Source organism: Cryptosporidium sp. chipmunk genotype I (genome assembly GCF_004936735.1).
Source record: "Cryptosporidium sp. chipmunk genotype I strain 37763 chromosome Unknown contig_51, whole genome shotgun sequence".
Taxonomy (NCBI): Eukaryota; Apicomplexa; class Conoidasida; order Eucoccidiorida; family Cryptosporidiidae; genus Cryptosporidium; species Cryptosporidium sp. chipmunk genotype I.
Genome location: NW_027125594.1, coordinates 1 through 22,894, shown reverse-complemented (window position 1 = coordinate 22,894; position 22,894 = coordinate 1). Strand labels below are relative to the sequence as shown.

Sequence of the window (22,894 nt, the reverse complement as noted above, 5' to 3'; positions counted from 1 at the left end):
CTCATCTAACTCTTTTGAGTTCTTGTTCTTGGAACAATCTGGAATGTTACTCTTGTTTTGAATACAACTTTTTCATCCAACTCACTTATTATACAGTAAATTGTAAAAGTTTTTCTGTTCATCTGAACTAACTGTCCACCATATGGCATCACCACATCCTCCCGGTATCTACTATTCTTTAGTAACTCCTTGGCAAGAATATCTCCTTCGAGTCGAGTTACATTTCCGGTTCCTAATCCATCAGCTCCAACACCAACACCTCCTAAACCTCCAGAACCAGTATCAGATTCATTCAATGAACCTTTATTGTTATTTAACAGTTTCTTTTGAAACTTATGCATTCCTGTACTGATACCGGTACTTATACCTATACCGTTGTTATTACTATTACTACCAGTACCACCAACTTCATTAATAATTATGTGGTTTGCTCCATCATTCATATTAATAGCAGAATTTTTAATTAAAGAAGAATGCCTTTCATCATTTTCCAAAGTAGTAGAGACTCTTCTAATGTATCCAATTTTGTTCTGAGTATGGGTTGGAATTGTTCCGTAAATTATTCCAGTTTCTGTTGAAAAAGTTAATCCAGTATATTTAGGTAATGCTGGTTTAATGCACCATCTTTTGCTTACATCATCCTCAATAAATAGATTATGTTGCTGATTAATTATTCCTTTAGTACAGTAGAATATTGGCTCTAAATTTACTTGATCTTGACTATAAAATGTAATGCAGGGTCTTGGGTCGTTAATATCTGATCTAAATCTGCTAGGAAGAGAGTACCCAATTTTTAATATTGGTCCTTTTTCTGTGATTATTATTAGTCCACTCGGAGTTCCTCCAACTCCACCTACACCGCCTACTCCTCCTCTGTTATAATTATTCTTGCTAATTATTCTCGAGCTTGACTTCTTTTCTCTTAAAACTATAATATTTTCAGAATTTGAGGAATATTGAGAATCTTCCCCTAATTCAATCTGTGACATTGATGTTTCAATATCTCCTCCCATAATATCCTCAATTCTTTCTTTCATTCTCTCCTCAATCTCTTTACTATCTTGAGAAGCCCCTGTCTGTAATCCAACTGCACCAACAATTGCTAGTACTGATTGTACTGCAGTACTTAGTTCATTTCTCATACCTTCAAAAGTCTTTATTGCTATGCCTACAAAAATGCAAAATAATAATAATGAAGCTGAAGTTGCCATTATTATTAATCCTTGTCTCTCATAACTTAGTCCTACATGATCATGCACTAATTGTGGCAAAAATAGTCCAAAAAGTACTTCAAATCCATCCAGTAACTCCTGTAAATCCAATGATTTATCCTGATTTAAGTCCATCAAGTCAAACATTCTCTTTACTTCTCTTACTGGAAGCTGAATTCTCATATTACTTAATAACTCACAAAGTAAATCAAAAGATAACCCTTCCTTGCTTAAAGCTGCTAATATTGAAACCATATCTCCTGGACGTATTAACCCATATTTATTACTGTATTCCAAACATTTAGATGTTGCTTCAATTATTGCTGAGTCTGGCTTCTCTAAATGTAAACCAATATTTAACACTACTTTAATTGCTTCTGGCCATAATCCTGTCATTAATTTCTTTGGAAGTAATCTCCTAACTGAATCAATATTTATTACTACTCCTTCCATTGGGTCCATTCCTGTTGGATCCATTAATATTCTTAAATGAACTGATTCTTTTAGATTATTTCTAATCTTACTCTTTTTAATATAAGATTCAATATTTTCCATAGAGTCCTCAAATTTATTGATTAAATTATTTCCAACCTTTTTTTCCTTCTTAAATCTTCCTCCTAAAGAAATTCTTCTTGAAAATTTCTTTCTAGATGAAGAGCCTAATTCACTTTCTATTGGATATCCTGATTTAAGCTTGTATTTGTTTTCGCATGCTATTTTATCTTTCCCAGAAACTCCTTCACCGTAAATCTCATATTCAAATGCATTGCTATTATGGCTACCACCAAAACTTTCTTCTCTATTAATGATCTGCTCATCATCATATTCCTTCCTTCCGTAATCCTCATCTTCATCTAAATAGTGTTCTTCCCCATTATTGCTTCTTCTAACACTTAGATAATTATTCGTCCCATCTTCTACTACACCTCTTGAACTAAAATCATCGTCTTTATCTGTAAAATTATGATAATCGTCTCCTTCTCCTCCTCTTCCCATGCTTTTCTCATAGTTTCTAAATGGCACTATAAAAGGAGTAATATTTAAAGGATCTTTTGGTAAACTTTTCCAAATAGACTCCACTCCAGAATTTGGAATTGTTATCTTAGCCAAAGCTAAAAACCTTCTCAGCATTTCATGAGTAAAATATCCTCTGTATGACTGAACATCTTGAGCATCAAAGTGTTGTTTGTTTTGCCCAGTAACCTCATATAGAGATGATTTAAATGTACCACTTACCATATTACTCCCAGAAATAGTCATTCCTACTCCTCTAAAAAATCCTGTACCACCATAAGCTGTATTATTCACGCTATTGTTATTACTATTATTGTTACTAGCCTTATTTCCATTGTTATGATTATTACCATTAGGATTGTTGCCACCAACATTATTCATTCTTCTTCCACTCAAATATTCATCCTCTCCATTATTCTTGTAAATTGGCTGAAGATAAACCATAATGATGAAATCTCTCGCAAAAGAAGCATTAACAAACGGCTTTACGGTTCCCATATTCAAATTCAAACACAATAGTAACCACAATATATAACTTTGAAGCTTATGACTTGAAAATCCCAAAGTAGTTAAAGCTGTATCAAATATGTCAAATGATATGTTAAAGTCCACCATCTTGCTACTATTCCCTGTCATCTTCTCAAAATAATCATCCTGATTCTTGTTGATCATCTTCTTATTGCTGCTTGTTACTCCGAATCCACCCTGAATATTATCAGCTTCATTCGAATTTTCTATATTATTGTTGTTTAGTTGACTAAAGTTATTACTCTGTGATCTACTATAGAACAAAAGTTTACCTTGCTCAACTTCGCCGATGTTAGCTCTATTACTAATATAACTTTTATTTAAGCTCTCTAATTGTGACTGATCAGTTTTATGAATATATAATCTTTTGTGATCTTTGATATACTCGTGTAACTGAGATCTTCCAATAAACCCACACCTCAAAACTGCTATTTTGTGAAAATCCTTAACTACATCCTCAGGTATCCCTTTAACATTACTTAACAAAGTCCAATCTAATAACTCTCCATAATTTGAACATCTTTCTGGGGTCATTTTATTCAGAAAGCCATTTTCTAAAGTCGTCACACCTCCTCCAAAACTTGACCCTGAAAACGGCAAATCGCCCCTTTCTCCTGTTGCTCCTCCAGCTAAACCTTGTAGGCCAAACCCTATGTCATCCAAGTTTCCAATTCCATGATCTCCACCTCTACCAAGTAACTTGTCATTCATTGATGCACCAAAAAGATTAACTTGATTATTCAAGAAAGTTCCTCCTGCAATTCCTCCATTCATTGAGTTTGAAATAATATTATCAAAGTTAGTACTTTTGTGTATATGAAAAACATTAATATTTTGACCCAATCCAAGCTCACTAAGTCTTTCTAAAGGATTTCCTGATCCCATCAACAGCATATTATTACTTATCAGACCCAGAAAGTGCATTGATACCAATAAACCAGAAAAATTCAAACATCTTTCTGTCAAAGTTTGTAACGCCAAGTCTGAAAGTTCTACAGGTAAAAACCCACTTCCGTTACTTAACTTAGTGAATACACTCTTAACATGTTGAAGATTTCTCTCTTCTATATAGTTAAGGTTAGTCAAGCTTACAGAGTTATCGTAAATTACACTTGGAAGACGGTCAGTTGATAGGTTGATTCCACAGAGTCGAATTAAGAATATAAAAGCATCCATCCAAAGGTACTTTGATACAATTACTTGAATTACTTGCTCCAAAGTTGTCTCGGAAAATTCGCTTGTATTTGTACTTGAAGATGAATTCACAACTCCGCCCGTTCCTCCATCAGTGTCTCCATTCCCTGTAGCCCCTCCACCAATTAAAATACCGTTAATTTCACTCATCTTAGAGTCAACCAAAGCCGAGTGGAATACTTCAACACTAGATTTTACCTCTCTTTGATGAATTGTGTTCACATTATTCTTGTTCTTACCGACTGAAGATATACTCTGACCGTTGCTGCAAAAATCGGATATTAAAGCTCCTCCAGATCTAGAACTTGTAATAGAATTAGCTCTCCTCAAGACCGTTTGGATTGCTCCCAAAATTACCTTCATCCCCTGATGGTTTCTTGGTAAAATGAGCACTTCTTCAGTAATTAAAGTATGTGATCTTTTCCAAGGTATATCCACAGTAAGCATCTCAACATCAGTATCTTTTAATACACTTAAAGCATAAAGTGCCTTAGTTATTAAAGATACTTGAAATTGCAATGATGCATTTCCTTGAGATAATGATATAATTTCAAGTGTATCCTTTACATTACGTTGATTTTCTACTCGATACTCTTTTAAAGCATCAACAACCTGAGCTGCAGTTTTAGGAGGAGCCGATACAAAATATTCATGTATAGAAAGCGAAAGCTCATTTAAAGATGGCCCATAGAAGATATTTACAATTCTTGCAGCCTTTCTTCTGATCAACTTTGGATAAACAATATCCAAAAAGTGGTCAGCTCCTTTCTTAACTCTGCTCTTATCAAATAATCTTCCAATAATATGATTAAATAAGATCCAGATATCCTGTCTAATCTCGTTATGCAGAATCCTCATTAACTGTAGGAACTTCGTTGTGTCATTTTCAGAGTTTTTGTTCTGAGATGCTAAGTTTCTAATACATACAGGGTCTCCTCCAGTAACATTACTTTTCAATCCATTGCCACTAATAGTAGCATTTACACCTCCTATTCCTCCAATATTAGATATTATGTTACTAGTACTTGCAGCATTTATGAAACTTGAGCTTGAATTATTGTTCAAATTAGAGTTAGATTGGTTTAATACCCAACTCGAAGACGAAGATGAGAAATTTCGATTTGATAGCCCAGTTCTTCCAATGCTATTAAAGTTATTTCCCTGCTTATCAAACATACTTAGGCTCCCACTTAATGTATAATCTTCATAACTAGCATTCTTTGAGATTACATTTCCACCACCAATACTACTAAACTCATCATTGATTAAAGAATGAGAATTACCAAAAGTTAGTACATTTCTTCTTCCAAAAATAGGAATTAATAAGGCAACCTGAGCATCAAACACTTTGTAAGCCAAAGAATGAATATCTCTCAAAGCCGTATCAATATCCGGAGTCCTTAAATTCCTAGTAGCGAATGTAAATATGTATTTAAGCTTTTGTACATTAACCTCGCGTAATAGCTGGAACTTTGTATGCTTACTAGAATTGCTAACTCCTCCTTTAAGATTACTACCAATATTGTTAGAACTCTTTCCTCTGATTGAAAGACCTCCAACAGAATTCCCAATTCCCTCAAAAGTACCAGAAGATGATCTCCCAGAGTGATTTAAAGAACAAAGCTTTAAGTTACTTAAATCACCAGTAATTACACCAATATCTGAATCATTGACGACTTTCCCAAAGTGAAAATGATTTCCTGTGTTTTTGTCGCTATCTTCATAACTTGAAGAAAGTAAGTCTATCCATAAATAACCTTTCTGATCTATCATAGACTTAGACCCTGCCTTTACTCCTCGAATAGAACTAATGGTGAAAATATCCTCACTAAACTCATCGTCATACTCCTCTTCATCTATTCCTCCATTTTCTTGTGCTCCTTTGTCATCAACCAGTCCCCTATCTGTTACAAACTGATCATAAGCCTGACTCATCATCATCATCTCACCCTCATTCTCACTTGTACCCCCTCTAATTGGAATAACTTTCTCGTAATCGGAATCCAAATTTCCAGGATATAGTGAATAAAGTATTATAATATCTTCCACAGAAAAACCATGTTGATCATCTACATTTGTATTACATATGGAGTTAAAGTGATCAATAATGTCTTGATATTTGGTATTTAATCCATTCAATAGAAACCTATCGTAGTGTAAGTTGATAACCCAGTATAAAAACTCTTCCTTATTCAAAAACCCATCCTCATCCATATCAAAGAAGTCAAATATGAGTTTTACTTTAGCTTCGTCCGATAAAGCCTCACTTGGAGGAAAGATTGGAACCTTAACTATGGCACATTTGTACCAAGTTTCGAGTTGTAAGAAATCTTCGACCTTATATCCAAATCTCGGACCATACTTAACTCCATCCTGTAGAAGAGCTACGTCAAATCCTTCCAACAAGCCGTCAACCTTATCATTCTCTGAAATTACATCTTTAACTGTAGCCAACTTCATTCCATAATACATCCTTAAAGTCTCTTGAACTCCAACAATCTCCCCTTTTGAATTAATTCCAAACAAGCTTTTTGGTACAGCTGGGAGTATCTTCAAATACTCCCATTTGGAGCAGTATAATGAACAGTAATCAGATATAGGAAGCTTTGAACCAAAAGATTTAATTCTGGTACTATGCTTTAATTCCATAGAACCATCCAAAAAATCTTTAAGAGTCTGCTTGTTATTGGAATTCAAACCTGATGATCCTTCTATTCCGCCCTTATCCCTAAAGATTTGTTGCTTTCCCATATTATTTAAAATTGATTTAGCCCATAAATACTTGTGATTACTAATCTCGCAATGCAATTGTTCAGAAGCTGCAGCTCTAAGATCATTTGGATCTGCAGAGTTTGAATTGCTGGTAAATGTTTGATTTGTTGCCTCAAACCAGTGCCCCAAAGCAATGGAAATCAAAGATTGGAGATTCTCAGCAATAAACCTGTCAACAATACCTCTTGAAGAACTAAAGTTGTTCCATAAACTTACAATTACAAATCCCAAAGCCAAAAGCATTACCACATAAGGAAGTATATTGTCTGAATTAATTAGAGATCCCAGTAAGAACCATAAAAGGAACATTGAAATTGCCAATAATGTTAAAAACATTGAAAACAATGTTACAAACATTCCAATTTCCTCAAAAAGCAGCAACAAGTTTATCCAATAATGCCTCAAATTCCTTCGCCATCTCGAAATTAAGCCGCTACCTGCTAGTCCAGACTCCTCATTATTCTCGTCTTCTTGTCTTTTATTATAAGAGGGAGATGAGCTGGATGCAATGAATGTTGTATGAATGATTATAAGATGTAAAACTGATAATATCAGTAAATATGGAACAGGAAATGGCAAGGACATGAAAAAGTCCCAAGTTGGATTGTATACAATATCTGAAAAGTAACTTGGACTGATATGAGAATGTGGATTTGAAATTGAAAGAGTTGATAAGTAATTGTAAACTAGAGTTAGTACAATACAAGTTACTGGAAAAATTGAAAGTAATGAAATTTGAAAACCATAAATCATTATATTTAGTATCATTGGTAAAATCGAAAATTGGAAAGAGTACCAAATTTCATGTATTAATTCTTGCCTTTGTTTTATTTTTGCTATATATATTGGAACAAGTATTCCTCCATACCCAATATTATATCCGGAGATCCTATACAGTTTTTCACTATTTGTCTCATTAATACCAGAAAAAGCTTCTTCAGCTCCTGATCCCCGTCTTAACACTTCATCATCCAGCTGAGTATCAACAAGCTTTTCAGCTTCTCCTACTTTATCCCAATTTGAGATTGTTGCCAACTCAGTATACTCACAATTACTATTTCTCATAGAATTTATTGATCCATCGATAATCTGGTTATTTGAAATGCTATTCTTTAAATTTCGAATCAAATTTGTGGAAGAACGTTTTAATTGAGCAACTTTTAAAGACATCAAAGCCTTAGACCAACGTTGTTTTGATTTCGAAATACTCTTTCTCTCTTTGTCCTTAAGCTTCTGTTGTTTACTGCTTTCTTTTGAATTGTATATTAAACTCAAAATAGCCTTCCAACTTCTGAACTTGCTTGATCTCCAAGTCGATTTTCTTCTGAAAACTGTTGAGTAATTTGAATGAACCAATAGACCTGAAGAAATATTTATAGTTTTCACATCCTCGTTATCTTGGCTTGAGTCATAATCTCCTTTTTTAAAGCAAATCAAGCACTTTAAATTTGAAGAAAAGCTAAATAATGAATTGAAAACTTTTGAAATGGACAAATTTCTTAAAAATAGCATTATCGAATCGATTTTGAAACAACTGATCACCTTAATTGTTAAAGGTAAGAATATGCTGGTATCCAAAATAATCCCGTTCTTGAGCAAAAATCTATCAGGAGAAGATGACCACCAGTAAGTTGAGTAATTTAAAGTACAATTTTCAATAATGTCAATTGATTTCCTTCGAGATTTCAAGTATATACAATTTTCCAACTCCTTATCTTCGCCTCTAAGTGCATATCTACTTCCCGTTGTTACTGCTAATGCTTTAGCACTGATCATAAACTGACCGGGACAGTAAGTCCCTCTCTGGTGTGTTTCAGTAGGAATTGGTTTTCTGATATTCTCACAAACTCTTAAGCTGTTAGGCGAAACCAAGAATCCGTATTTATTTAAATCATTATAAGTAACTACTTCCATTTCAAGTCCAAATGTTCTGCAAAATGTTGCGTATAATAACTCAAACTCGCTCAAAGTTGTTAATCTTATTACCTTGAATGAATTAGAAACTGCTACTATTATCTGTTTATTACTCAATGAAGACCTTCTTCCTGCTCCTACTCCTGCTCCTCCAGATCCTCCAAAAAAATATCCAGTATTATCCTGAGCAACTGATCCCCTCGGAACAAATATTTTACCCTGTATAGTCACATTGGATGGAATGTCATCTTTACTAACTGCCATTACTAAATAAACATCCCTTGAAGACGATCTTTGTGAAATAAATGGCACATCAACAGACCATGCAAAAGTACCTGTATTTGGAATTGACTTTTCTCCATGCAAAGAAGATAAATGAGTGTCTGTATAATGATCAAAAAGATGTAAATGCAACTTCTTCGGAATGTAGCTCGAACTATCTTTCTTTAGCTCCCTCCAAATCCACGTTAATTGAGTATCACTTCCGTTGATTATAATCCTACCTGGGGTATCATTAATAAATCTTGGCTTGTTTGAGTTCGAGCTTGAGCTTGAGTTTGAAGAACCCTTAGCTTCTTTATTCTGCTCCGAATTTACAGACTCATTGTTTAAACCTGCTCCTGTCTTTTGCCTATTTATGATTGAATTAGTTGAATGGTTATATATGAAACGGCTACTATTCTCATCGCTTTTTTTTGTAACCATTTCGATATCAATACTTTCCACATTGCTTAAAGGATTTGAGTCAATAATAATCTCCTCAGAAAGATCATGCCTCAAATACTGAACCCAAAATGACCTGTCCAAAAGCATTGAAAGCTCTCCCCATTGTCCTCCTTCCACATAATAAAGTTTTATTGAAATATCCACAAACTTGTTGATGGAAACTGTATCGTTTGAAATTGTATCATGAACTTGAATGACATCATTCTCTTGAATTTCCGAATGATAACCCATTTTTGAATGAACTCTTCTACCATGTACAACATCATCATGATCTCTTTCGTGCATTGCCAGAAAGTCTTCTTCAAAACTGTCCTCACCAGAACTGTCATTAACCAATGACTTCCAAGCTATTTCTATTAACTTTGAACACTTGACATCACCATTTGCGACCACTTGCCCACTATCTGCCTCTTGTAACTCAAACAATATTCGCTTCTGAGATATTAAACTTTGTTCCAAATATAAGCTACTAGCCACTGAACCTGAATTACCAACTTTTTCATCTCTCCCAAATCCACCAATACTTAATCTACGACTCTCCCCTCTAGAACCATGTTTTACTTTATTACGTAGAATATAAACATTATTTCCTCCTCCAAATTCCCTCCTATCCAGTGCATTCATATTTTCATTATAGTTTCCAAACAAGTTTATATTCTCCAAATAACCTTCAATTCGGACCTTGTCTGTGTCGAACGATTTATTCTTAAATGTATAACTTCGAAGTGAGGCGAATTCATCATCTTCTTCTGCAACACTGGATGCATGCAAACTCCCAAACCTTGCCGCCGAACGACCCTCCCGAACTGCGCCTCCACTTGTATAATTCTCTGAAATCTTCCCCGTATCTCCACTCACTCCGCTTGACATCTCACCAGCAGCAAATGTCCCCGGAAAATCCCTTACTAACCTTGCCACCAGCACATACTTCCTATTCCCTCTCACCTCCGAATACCCATATCCTATACCTGTCACAGAGTCCAAATTTGACGGCATACCACCGCTCACATCTTTCCCGCCGCATGCCACACTACCATTGTTGCGTGCATTCATGTGGACGCCATGCAACCCTCCACCAATACCGGAGATTTGGTTCTTCGCGCGAGACTCTCGGTTTAGACTTTGGTTGGAGAAGGACCTTTCGAACTTTTGTTCGCCATTTATGTCTGTAGTTACTCCGTCAATTTTCTGGGAGGAATTAAGTTGGTCATTGTGAGCTGGGTTAGTAGTATCGCTTTTTCCGAGGATGCCCATGTTGTTGTTTTCACTATTTTTTAAATTATTTTTATCACCCTCATCATTCTCGAACCCATAATCAAAAATCTCCTCTTGGGAAATGTTATTAGGTTTCTTCTTCTTTCCACCAAGAACATCAAAAATGATTATCTCAATATCTCTAAAGTAAAAGGGAATTCCGAAAGGAGAGTAGTGATCTGTGTTTTTGTCAATGAATAAATTAAGAGAAGATCTTTTCTTAGGCAAAAACCTCCTTAAGAAAAGTAATGGAAAATCTACGAATTTCATCTTGTTTCCTGGAATAATCTCATTGCTCCAGTTGCTCTGCTCAATAATATGGCCAGAAGACGATATTCTTAGAATTCTTAGTCTGTACTTTTGATCAGAAATTAGTTCATATGGCATTGTCACCTCGAAAATACATTTATCAGTATACTTCATTGGAACAAACAACTCCTGTTGATTCCTCCCCAAATGTGTAGTTAATGATGCCTCATTTGCTGGAATGTAAAGGAAAAACTCTGAAAGCCCTGAGCCACTTGCTCCCTCTTCTGTAATACTACTGCTACTATTTCCACTATTTTGAGACAAGTTCTCTACCTGTTTAATATAAATGCAAAGCTTCTCATTATCTCGCCTTTTTTGTCTCTGATTCCATCTCAATAATAATCCAAAACTTGGCCATTGAATTGTAGAAACCATTACAATCCACTCTGCAGCCTCTGATGTCCTGAAATCATGGTTCAAACGGTGTGAAGCAGTACTTACTAATTGCATTTCTCTAATACCCGTCAAAAACCATGGGAAAACATAGTAATATAGTACCCACATTGCTGCAGCCGCTACCAAAATAGCACATAATATATTCAAAGATAGAGAAACTATATAACCTTGTAAGTCATTCGCTGTAACGAGATCCTTTAATATTGCATCATTCTCAGCTGTAAATATGTATTGTTCGATTGTCTGATATGGATTATCAGATAAAACTTCTGGATTTGATACAAAATCGTCATCTGCTAGCATGGAACTTTTTAGAATCTTCTTTGATAGCTTGCTCCAACCCGGAATTAGCCATCCTGGAAATATTGTACTTTCTAAAAATGATATCATTGAGGAAACTAATTTAAATGCTCTTCTTATTTGACTTTTTAGTTTCCTTATTACCCATTTTGTAATTGAAAATAAGTCCTTCTTAAAAATCTTAACCTTATTTCTTTCTCCTAAGTCTAAGCCAGGACTATAAGTCTTCATTTCTTCATCTTCATTTTGAGTCCATACTATTACGCTTGGCTGCTGAGCTGTACCTATGATTGCAGTGTTTATTACACTAAAGATGTTTTCAGTTATTGAAGACTCACAAGCACTAATTCTGCTTGATTTCCCCATATAATTGCCCACGTCACTTATACTTTTGATATTTGCAACGTCTTCATGAATATTTGAATTCTGGTTAATGTAATAGTCCTCAGTTACACCTTCATCAAAGTAAATGGACTCTTGTAAGTTATTTGAGAGTAATCTTGGTCCGCTCCTAATCCCGAAAATCCTCTTCCAATCGGTTAATTTACTTTCTTGCCTATTTTTGTCGCCAGCATGGAATTTTGATTCTTCTGGACCAATCATCTTTGAAATCCTACTTGTCATGTTTGCCAATATCCCTCCTTTCACTTGCTCCTTCAACTCATCATCAGAACTCCTATGAATTATGCCATCTACCACCCCGACCATATCCTTACTGACGCTTTCGCTACTTACATTTGTATTAATACCACTCATTTCTCCATTATTATCACCTGGATTTGGAGAATTATCATCAACATTTATCACATCCAAATCTTCCAAGTCTGAATGGCTCACTGGAACCATACACTTTAGGCCAAGAATATGAATGAATAGAGTGTATATTCTAGGCATTAAAAGTCCCCCTGACAATAAAACCAAAGCATATGGATCACGAATAAAAGCTCTTGAAGAAACTGCCTTCCAAGTTCCTCTGGGATATTCTCTATTTCCCAAAATGTTAATATAAAGTACCCATGGACTCGCAAGATCCTCTTGAAGCCACTTTGAAAATCCGCCAAATCTTGCCTTTGAAAATGAAAGTAAATGTGGATCTTTCCATTGGTGTCTTCCTGCCCAAGTTATAAGTTCATCAGAAAAATTCTTGGAATCAGAACTCGAATCAAAGTTAGAGTAAACGTTAACATATACTGGTGGAATGCTTCCCTGAATGTTAATTCTTGTGTTAATTAAAGAGTCTGTAAGCTTATTTTCCAAATATGATGAATCTGGATTCAAAGTTGCCACAACGGATGCAGTCTTATAATATCCATGACCACCCAATCCATTTGACTTGCTTTCAAGCTGGACCTTAACATTCTCAGCCCTTAAAACTGCTAGCTCTGCAATTCTGACTGGCATAGTAACCACTATTGGTGTTCTGCTATTAATATATATTGGAGCTCCTCTGCTTTCTATAAACACATTCCTACGGCCTGAGTCTTTAAGAGTTGGAAGATCTATGGAAGCCCAACCATCTGAAATTGTAAGTGAAATATTTGGAGAATGTACATCTTTTAAATCAAAAGTGCCATGTAATGCTTCCAGATGAAATACTGATTTAGCTCTAATAGGAATCGACGATGAAGCTCTCATATATGTTGAGGATGGCACAAACTTGACAGAAAGCTCATCAAACTGGAAGTTATTTGCCAAGAAAAAGTTAATCGAGCATTGGAAATAATCACCAGTATTAGATTGGTGTAATTTTACTGACAAGTTCGAGTCATTAATAAAATTCCAAGGTCTAGGACTCGAATCACAGTATTCTTTATAATCTTTCCAAGAAATGCTCTTAATTTTAAAATTACTATAAGCCTCCCAAGGAAGAATATACCTCTTTAATAACCAGAAGAGAGTCCCGTGGGAGCATATGTATTCAAACTTATCTTTCTTTCGAGATGGTATACGATACCTTCCAGAACTACCGGAGTACATATGTGATTTGGAAAATAATCTCCAAGATCTAACTTTAATATAGCTCAGATCACTGGATGAATTAAGAAATTGAATATGGCAATGCTTAATATCCAATGTTACATTTAGTGGTCTATTTATTGCACCTTCAGATACTTCTGAGTCCTGCTTGGTATTGAATAAAGGGAAAAGTTTCTTTAATAAGTTACTTCTACCCATTAGTCCCATATCACCACCAGCAGTTCTTGACGCGACTGTTGGGTTCTTTGATCGGAGTAATGAAGGAACTAATCCTTCGGTCTGTTCACTCTTAGGCTCAAAAATATTTCCCAAAGGGTATAATGGAATAATATCATTAATAATATACTCATCAAGAAATATTGAAATAGTATAAACCATTGAAATTAACAAAAATAACCAAAGAAATAAAATTGGCCTTACATTCAATTTTTGTAATGTAATCACTGGAATTCCAAAAGATATAGGAAACTCTCTTATTACCAAAAATTCTGAGCTTGGCAAACTTAGCGTTTCTCTCTTCTGAATGCGTCTGGACTTTCCTCTGCTCTTTAATAACATTAATAATTCACGACTATTATCATCTTCATCATACATTTCATCCTCAGAATCCAACTCTTCAGATTCTGTTTCCTCCTCACACTCTTCAAGACATTCATCAAACTCATCCTCAGAATTTTCCTCCCCTGCTTCTATATAAGTTTTTTCTCTTGGATCCCCCCCTTTTTTGTCAGGAGATAATCCGTATTTACTAAACACCCTGCTTTCATAATTCTCGCTGTTCATTAACTTCCCATTAATCAGCTCCCTCTCCACGTCTAAATAGTCACTATTAATAATTTGGTGAAATTTTGTAATAATGCAATCATCGTATTCTTCCTGCTCTAGAACATGATACTTTTCTGGTCTCACTGTCGCATTTTCTATATAATCATCCGGGTACTTTTCATATTGCTCCAAAAGTCTTTCAGAATGAGGCCTCTGACCAATTCTAGAATCATAATCTCCCATTTCTTTTACACTTAATATTTTCTTTCTTTGAATTATTTAAATAGCCAAATCTTTAGTTTCCTATTTCATTTTACTTGTTATTTAATTATACTCTTAGAGGCACAAAGCCATTTCCTTTTAATCGTATATTCGACTCTTTAGTCCAAAAAATTCAAATAGTTGATTCTCAATTTCCTTTTATTCTTTGAATATATTTTTGTTATTTAAAATTACATGTATTCAATTATTTTTTAAAATTTATTGATTTCTCCGCTTTTTTCTCCCCTCTCATCCCCACCCCCCTACATGCTTTTTTTTTGTGTTATCAAAAAGGCTTTGCCCCCGGATAAAATATGATTTTAAGGTAATGTCTCCTTAATTAATTTTTTTCTTACTCCTGTGCTTTATACTTCTGACTACCATTTTAACATAAAATATGAAATTAAGAAATTCATTCAAAAAAAACAAAAATGCATGTCCCCACACACATTTGAAAAAATTATTATTGAATGATTTCAACAAAATGCTCTTAAAATAATGCAAATACTGTACATGCACACATTTAAACCCAATATAAACAAATGCTTGCAACATCAGTCTTACATATTGGGTAATATGAGAATATGTTTCCACAGAAATGACTAAAATGCGAAAAAAAGACTTAAAATGCCTGCAATACTAAGGTTTCACTGTTTCATCTGACAATAAAAAAACAAAATTCAAGTTCTATTAATCACACATCATAATTCACCTTGTAATAAAAAACTAAAAAAATATTCTTGATTATTATTCCTTTTTAATTTTTTTTTCTCAATCTTACGTGTCCGTCATGCAATATTACCTCAAAAGAGCGGGACAGACTCATGACATTGCGTGCATCCACATAAACATGCAGCAAAACAATTGGATAATAGAAAAAATAAGAATTTCTTTAAACATTTGAAAGGTAGATGGAATAAAGAAAAAAGGAAAACTTTGGCAATAACAAAATCAAGTTAATATTTTCTACAATCCCGAAGATTTATCTTTTTATTATTTTTTATACTGAATATGTCACGTTCAATGATATGATAATATATTAAGATTTTGAAAATGAGTATTAGGATTAGTCTTCTTTCCCCAGATCTTGAAATAGGGGCTTTCTTAGAATATAATTTGAAAAGAATACCTGATTTTCTTTCAAGATATTAATGGAATCTTCAATACGAATATCCCTCAAGATAAATATGGAAGCTGCCATCAAATTTTCTAATGAATCTCTATTTTAATTCTATACTTCAACAGAATAAACCAAGTGAATCAACGAAACTGTCGATGCTTTGGCTAAATAATTTATCCCCAACAGTTTCACAAGGAAAATCTTGAACAAGATTAGAAGGTGCCAGTATATAGGCCGAAAAGGGAGACATATTGAGAAAAACTGTTTGCTTGAGAGATTTTGTATTGATAAATCTATATGGAGATTCATATTGGAAGTTGTTTTGGAATGTCTTATTATCAACAGTACTAATATGTGTTGGTTCCGAGTTAGAGCCCAAAATCTTGAATCCCTGCTCGGATTTGACAGAAGAACAACAAAAGCTGCCTGTGTTATGGTACTTCTTGTCACCTCCAAATCTCTCGTCTTGTGTATCAATTACTAGGCTCTGAGGAAGCTCACTTGAAATTCCAAATCCGTAATCATTATAACACTTTTCACTGAAGTTGAAAACAAAAACACAACTATTTCTCTCAATTACCATAACTTTATCCAATTCATGACACAAAACAACATTAATATTAGATGAAGAGTTATACAAGCTATCAGTTGTTAGGATTTTCAGTGAATCTTTTGAAAAGTTTCCAATGCTTTTTCCTCTAGAAAAAATGTTTTGGATAGACTTTGAGCCTTCCTTTCCATTGCTTGGGGGGGTTGAGTCCAAGTAAATAACGGATTCATTATCTAATGGGCTAGTACTATCCCCAGAGCTCTCTTCCAATCTTCTAATAACTGCCTGATTCTTCAATAACACTCCCCTCTTAGAAAATGCTAAATCTGGGGAAACCTCGGAATGCATTAATGAACAAGAGGTACCTTTAATTAAAGGTGAAGTTAATTTAGAAATACAAACTGAATTAGAGCCATTCTTTCCTAATTCGCTCTCCCCACCAACACATTCTATGAATGGAACTACGTAACTATTACTGATTCCATAATCCTGAATGTTGCTATTCTTGGCTATCCAACTTAAAAACTTTTCCAGACGAATCAATAAAGTATTAAAGAACTCCAAATGCTTGAATTTCAGGCTCTTGTTATCTGCTAAGTCCCACTTACAATACATTTTGCTATTATCCATGTCGTTATTTGGCCTAGGTAGATCAAAACAATCAGGATTCCCAAATTCGGAGCCCATACTTTGGAAAACACCATTCTTTGCGAAAGCCATCGTTGTTAATATAAGTAGCTTTAGCTGTTTAAGAGCAAAAACCGACTTGTCAAAACCGTCAAATACCATCATATGATGGTGGAGAGCATTTTCCCCAAAGGCTTGAAGAATGATTGGCGAATTTGGCTTGAGAATCAAGCTCGGAGTAACATCCAAAACATTACATTGCTCAAAATATAGGAAGCTAGTTATTTGAGCAATTGAATCCCATGAAAATGAATAGGCTGCCTTTACCCTACCTCTAGAACCCATCCATCTAGAATGATCAAAGTTTTTCAATATCTCACAACATCCCCAAGCAATGCTGTCCTTACATGGCTCTACCAAGTACCCATCTACGTTCGGAGTTAAGAAATCCCTGGGACCACCACTTGTGGTAGCAACAACAGGTTTTCCAGCTGTCCAACCCTCTAATACAACAATTCCAAATGGCTCATTTCTTGATGGTACTACTACTGCGTCACAAGCCTTGTAAAGCCTGATTACGTCATCTCCTGATTTCTTTCCAACAAATCTAACAGAATTGTAGATACCCAACTGATGAGATCTACGTACAATCTCATCCTTTTGGTGTCCATCTCCAACAATGATGAATTTTGTATCACTGCGATACTTTAAAATACCAGGTACTGCTTCAATAAGTAAGTCAACTCCCTTTTGGAGAGCCATTCTTGCAACACAAAGAAATGTTGGCTCCAGAGGCCCTATACCGTATTGCCTTTTAACCTCTCCAGCGTCGTCCATTACTACCCTATCAAAGGTTCTGCAATGAATTCCATTATAAATTACTTTAATTTTGCTCCTGTTTACTCCAAACAGTCTACATACCTCCTCTGCCAACACTCCACTAACACAAATCAGTCGGTCTGCAGTATGGCATCCCTCTCTCTCTATATCGGCAATTCTGCTGCTCTGTCCTCCAAATGATTGATTTCCGCACCTACCATATTCAGTAGAATGTACCGTAAAAATGGTGGTCCTGTTATTATTTCCTATTCTTCTTAAACTTGTCAATACAGGAGCTGCCAACCAATCATGGCAATGGCAAATATCGAATCTATAGCCGTTCCTAACATTAACAAGCATTGGATGATCAGGTACCTTTGTTAACCCATCCTCCCATCTCTGCATATAATAAACAAATGAATTACACATATTTGTAATTTCAGTAACAAAATCAGAATTCAACTGGAAAGGACACTCATGATAAAGCACTCCATCGTGAACTTTGATTAGATATGCTGATGTAGTTGCCCTTGTGAATAGATGAACTTCGTGGCCAAGTCTTACCAGGCTTGCGGAAAGCTCTGAAACGTGAGGTGAAACTCCACCAACCAAGTGAGTATGAAGACTTTCCCAACTGAACATTGCAATTCTGAGCGGATTTTGTGTTACCGTCTTCATTTCCAAAGATTCTATTCCATATAAGTTTCTGGAAACAAACTCAACTGTATGCAAGTCAGATCCACCCGTGCTCAAGTAACTATTACTCAAATTATCATTATCTCCTGTGCTGATCACGTTTTGTTTTTCTCTATTCTTGTACAAAATCCGGATCTTTTTATTGGAGTTCCTCATTTTATCTTCTTGAGGAAGCAACTCGTCGATTATATCCTTCTTAATATTTAAACTGGATGGGTTTTTCAGTATAATGCCCTGTAGGGAGCTGCAGATTGAAGTATTCCAAACGTAATCAAATCCCATACCTCCATATTCCAAAGGTACAGTAAGCTCTGAGCAAGCCTTATCCTTGTTTCCCCTTAATAGGAGCTCATTTGCTATGGTAACAGCAAATGGCTTGATAGTGTGGATAGTATCATTAATCAAAGCTAAGATTGAAGAGATACAAGAGTATTTTTCTTGTTCTTCTGATAAATCTGGAACAGTGAATCTGAAGCCATCAATACCAAGCTGAGTCATTAAATAGTGGAGAGACGATAGGATTTGAGCTAGCATTGGAATATAACCCAGATTGAGTCGACTGTAACTTTTGTTGTAAGCAAAAAGTGAAGAAATCACATCAGGAGTATGCTTGAAGAAACTTGGATTGAATGTATTCAAATTAGTAAGCATAAATGATTCGTACAAATCAACAACCGAGTCATCCAAGAACAACTCATCAATTTTGACTGTACTAGTTCCAGAATTACCATTTCCGAATATAAAAGACCCTTCTCTGCTTATGTTTCCGCTACTAACTTCGCTTCCTGAACACATATTCATCTCGTCAGTCTCTATAATGTCTTGTTGATTGCTCAAGTTGTTGTTCACCTCCCTATCACATGGCTGCAACATTGAGTTCGAATTAGTAATATCAGCAAACGCCAGGTTAAAGTCAATCAGCACAGCAATCCCCCTTGAATGGCAGTCATCCATTAAATCCTTAAACTCCTCCAAGGTACCGTATTTACTATACGGAATAAAATAGTTAAATGGATACTGGCTATTGCTAAATGACTGGTAATGTTCCAGTAGACCAGTCAATAACAAGCAGTTATATCCACCCCTAGATATCCTTGGCAGGATCTTTTCTCTAAAGGTTACAAAAGTCCCAAATTCTCCCTTATTTTTAGAGGAAAATGCAATGTTTGCTTCATATATATACAAGGGAGACTGTCTAAAATTTGTCACAAGTTCTTTGACAATAGTTCCAACTGGTATTTGCCAATCTTTTTCATTGGACTCAAAGGCCTTATCTTTATTTGGCTTCAAAACTCCTGCTTCCTTTTGTCTTAAAACACATCTTGGAAGAGGATACTTGAGACCTCTATCTTTGATGCTCTCAAGTTCTCTTTGGCCTTTCAAGTAAAAGTTACAATTCATTAGAGCGTTTTCAGCACTATCCTTGATTCCTGAAGTGGCCAAAGATCTTGAATAAGAAAGTAGCCTGTAGGTCTCCAGCTCTTGAGAGGAAACTGCTCCCATACTATCGCTTGCCTCAGCCATATTGCCTTCTGAGCTGCCATCAGCTTTGGAAGTAACAATTCTAATTTTGAACGAAATTGAATTAGTTTTTGGATTACAACGTAAAAAGTTTTCTAGCTTATTTTCATCCAAAATAATTGAATACACTCTGCTCTTCATAAAGTGTGGAATGGAAGGGTAATCTTCATACATTTCTTGGTTCATCAAACAAATACTTTCTGTTTCAAGTTGCATTGGGTGAGAAGTCTTGTTCCAATTGTTAAAATCGCCAACCAAGTAAACATTCATAGTTCTTAAGCCTCCTTTTATACTCCTCCTTCTCCTCTTCAGTCCATAGCAAAACACCTGGTCTGTAAGTTCATCCCCTATAAACTCTCTAATTAACCAAGCCTTTCTTCCATTTCCTAGCTCTGACTTTTTTGTCAGCTCTACCACACCCATGCTTTTGTAAATTTCACAAAATCTCGTGAACCCTTCCTTGCACCAAACCCTCTCACTCTCCGCAGCTCTCAAATTCCTACCGGGGCATGCATTTGCAAGTGGCAAAGCAAAGCATTGCATGCAATTCCTATCCGTACATGTGGTACCGCCCCACACTGACTTTGCCAGCTTGGCCTTGAGTGTGTATGTGTCAAACTTCATTTCTCTACACTCATAAAACTCTTCCTCCTTAACGGACTCCTGAATAACAGGAACCTCCTGGTTTTCCGCCAGCCTTTCGTTTTGGTTATCGTTATTATTAATTGAGCTTGAACACAGGTTTTTCTTTCTGATATTTGAAATGGCAACAGAGTCGGAAGCGCCAACTACTGCGGATTCCCAAAAGCCTAAATTTGACCATTCTGAGACCAAAAGTGGATCCTCAAGTTCTAAAACCTCATAGTCTCCGAATGCCCTGATACTATCGCTGTTTCCAGACTCTTCGTTCTCGTCCAGTCCCTCAAGAGTTGAGCCTTTCTTTGAGAGCACTAAATTTTCCGTGCTTGAATTAATGGAGGTTGTTACTGAGTCCAGGTCTGTGGATGAAAATCCGTTTGCTGGATCAACCAGCTTGCAAGAGTCCGTTGAGTAGTAATTCGACGTTGTGGTTGTCGCTGATTTGCTGTCCAGGTTCCCCCCTCCCATCATGTTTTCTTTTATTTCCAAGTCCCTCTCAGAATCTTCTGTCCTGAAAACGTTCAAATCTTCAAAGCTATCAAGTGAGTTATAAATTAGTTTCTGTGTTATAAACTCCGTTCTAACTTCTCCTTGAGCCAAATCCTTGAGGGATGAAATGTAGCTACTCCAATTATAAGTACTCGTTATCATTGCATAATCCGTTGGGCTGGTGAATATGTGAATCATATAGGCATCCTTCTTAGGGCTTGACAAAGACAAATTTTCTAACTCATCCTCAAATCTCACCTGGCAGTCCAATCTATTCTCAATGCTAAAGCTAAAAACAGTTAGGAACGATTCCTCCATCTTATTTAACCAGAAATCTCCATATAAAGACTCAATATTGCTTATAAGCTCTGAAATATTGCCAATTTCACTGAATTTTATCATAAAAGTTAAAGAAGACAAATCAAAGCTTCGAATCCTCTCACCGCTTTCCTTTAGAAATGAATTGCAAAACGCCAGTCCCAAGTTATTTCGTGAATTCTCTATGTCCCTCCTCCTCTTTAAGGTAGTCATCATCCATTTATCATTGCCTATCTCACTTTTATTTCCTCCATTCATATTCAAAATTGAGTTCGAGTGAGAAAAGTAGTTTTGCAAAATCTCCCTCTCGCTCTTGTCCCCAATCACCTCAAACGTTTTATTTCTGAAAACACCATCATTATAATTAAAAAATTCAAGCATACAAAGATTTCTTGGGTCCTTATTATCCTCCAAAACCATCCAATAACTCCCCTTCACCATTTTAGAAAACTCCCTTAGCTGGAATATCAAACCCAGCTTTTCTTTGTCGTTCTCACATCTTATTAGAGTCATACTTAGTGGATAAGAGTCCAGAATGCAACATTCACCTTCTCTACTGCTCTTTATCTCCTCATTTTCGTGACATGTTAGAATATCCAGAGCCTCCTCTAGCTCCAACCGCATTCTGTTCACATTTTTATCCAACTCGAGCTCCTCCCTATCACTCATTTTACGCTCCCCTTTCGTGAGAGTATATATTATGTGATATTATCCTTCTTTCTTCTTTGCAAGTTTTTGATCCTTGGATTTAACCTGCTTTACCTTTGTTGTTTTCAACGATCTTCTTTAAGCCTCAAAGTTACTTTATAAGTTGCATAAATACAAAACTAGTCTATTATGCTTTTTCCCCTTAGCTGGGTTTCCTGTTCAAGCTTAATTATCAATTATTTATTCTATTGGTTATAAATATTTAATCAACTTGAAAAAATTTGACAATTATTTTATATTTATATACAAAATACTAATTATTGGATTCCAAATAGGGCCAATAATGAGACAATTTTTCTGATCTCAGTTTGGTTAAAGCCTTATTTTTATTATATCTGAATTATTTCGAAAACTTGAATCCTTGAAACTTACTAATAATCAATTACTAGTAAAAAAAAAATAAAAATAAACGAATAAATACAATCCAAGAGCTCAAGACTTTTACCAATTTCTTCTGAATTTGTATACTAAGATGTATGAGAAAGTGGTCCTTCCAATTCTATTTCCTCTCCCTTAATTATATTATATTACTATTCTCAAGATTGGAGAAAATTAATATTATGAATTAAAAAAGAAACTTTGATCTCTCTTTTATTACTTATGCAATGCTTACTTCAACTTATTCCGAAATCCAAATTGTTGGTGTCCTTCCAAAGCAGAAGTGGTTGTGGTAGTTACAGTTGTATTTGTAATAATTGCAGATTTTACTGAATAAAGTTTTAAAAAATATTTAAAAAATCCAAATCCACACAAAGCAAAATGTTATCTTTAGCTCTAACATCTATT

General features: G+C 35.3%; 2 protein-coding genes across 2 annotated transcripts; both read right to left on the bottom strand.

Moving 5' to 3' along the window:
* Positions 1 to 5: 5 nt before the first annotated feature.
* ELE39_003346 (EF hand family) lies at positions 6 to 14,603 on the bottom strand (the record flags this gene model as incomplete). The annotated part of the gene is made up of 1 exon (XM_067346332.1): positions 6 to 14,603. One exon carries the CDS (start codon positions 14,601 to 14,603, stop codon positions 6 to 8), a length of 14,598 nt encoding a protein of 4,865 aa, XP_067201362.1.
* Positions 14,604 to 15,859: 1,256 nt separating this feature from the next.
* ELE39_003335 (LPS glycosyltransferase of cyanobacterial origin) lies at positions 15,860 to 22,069 on the bottom strand (the record flags this gene model as incomplete). The annotated part of the gene is made up of 1 exon (XM_067346321.1): positions 15,860 to 22,069. One exon carries the CDS (start codon positions 22,067 to 22,069, stop codon positions 15,860 to 15,862), a length of 6,210 nt encoding a protein of 2,069 aa, XP_067201351.1.
* Positions 22,070 to 22,894: the final 825 nt, after the last annotated feature.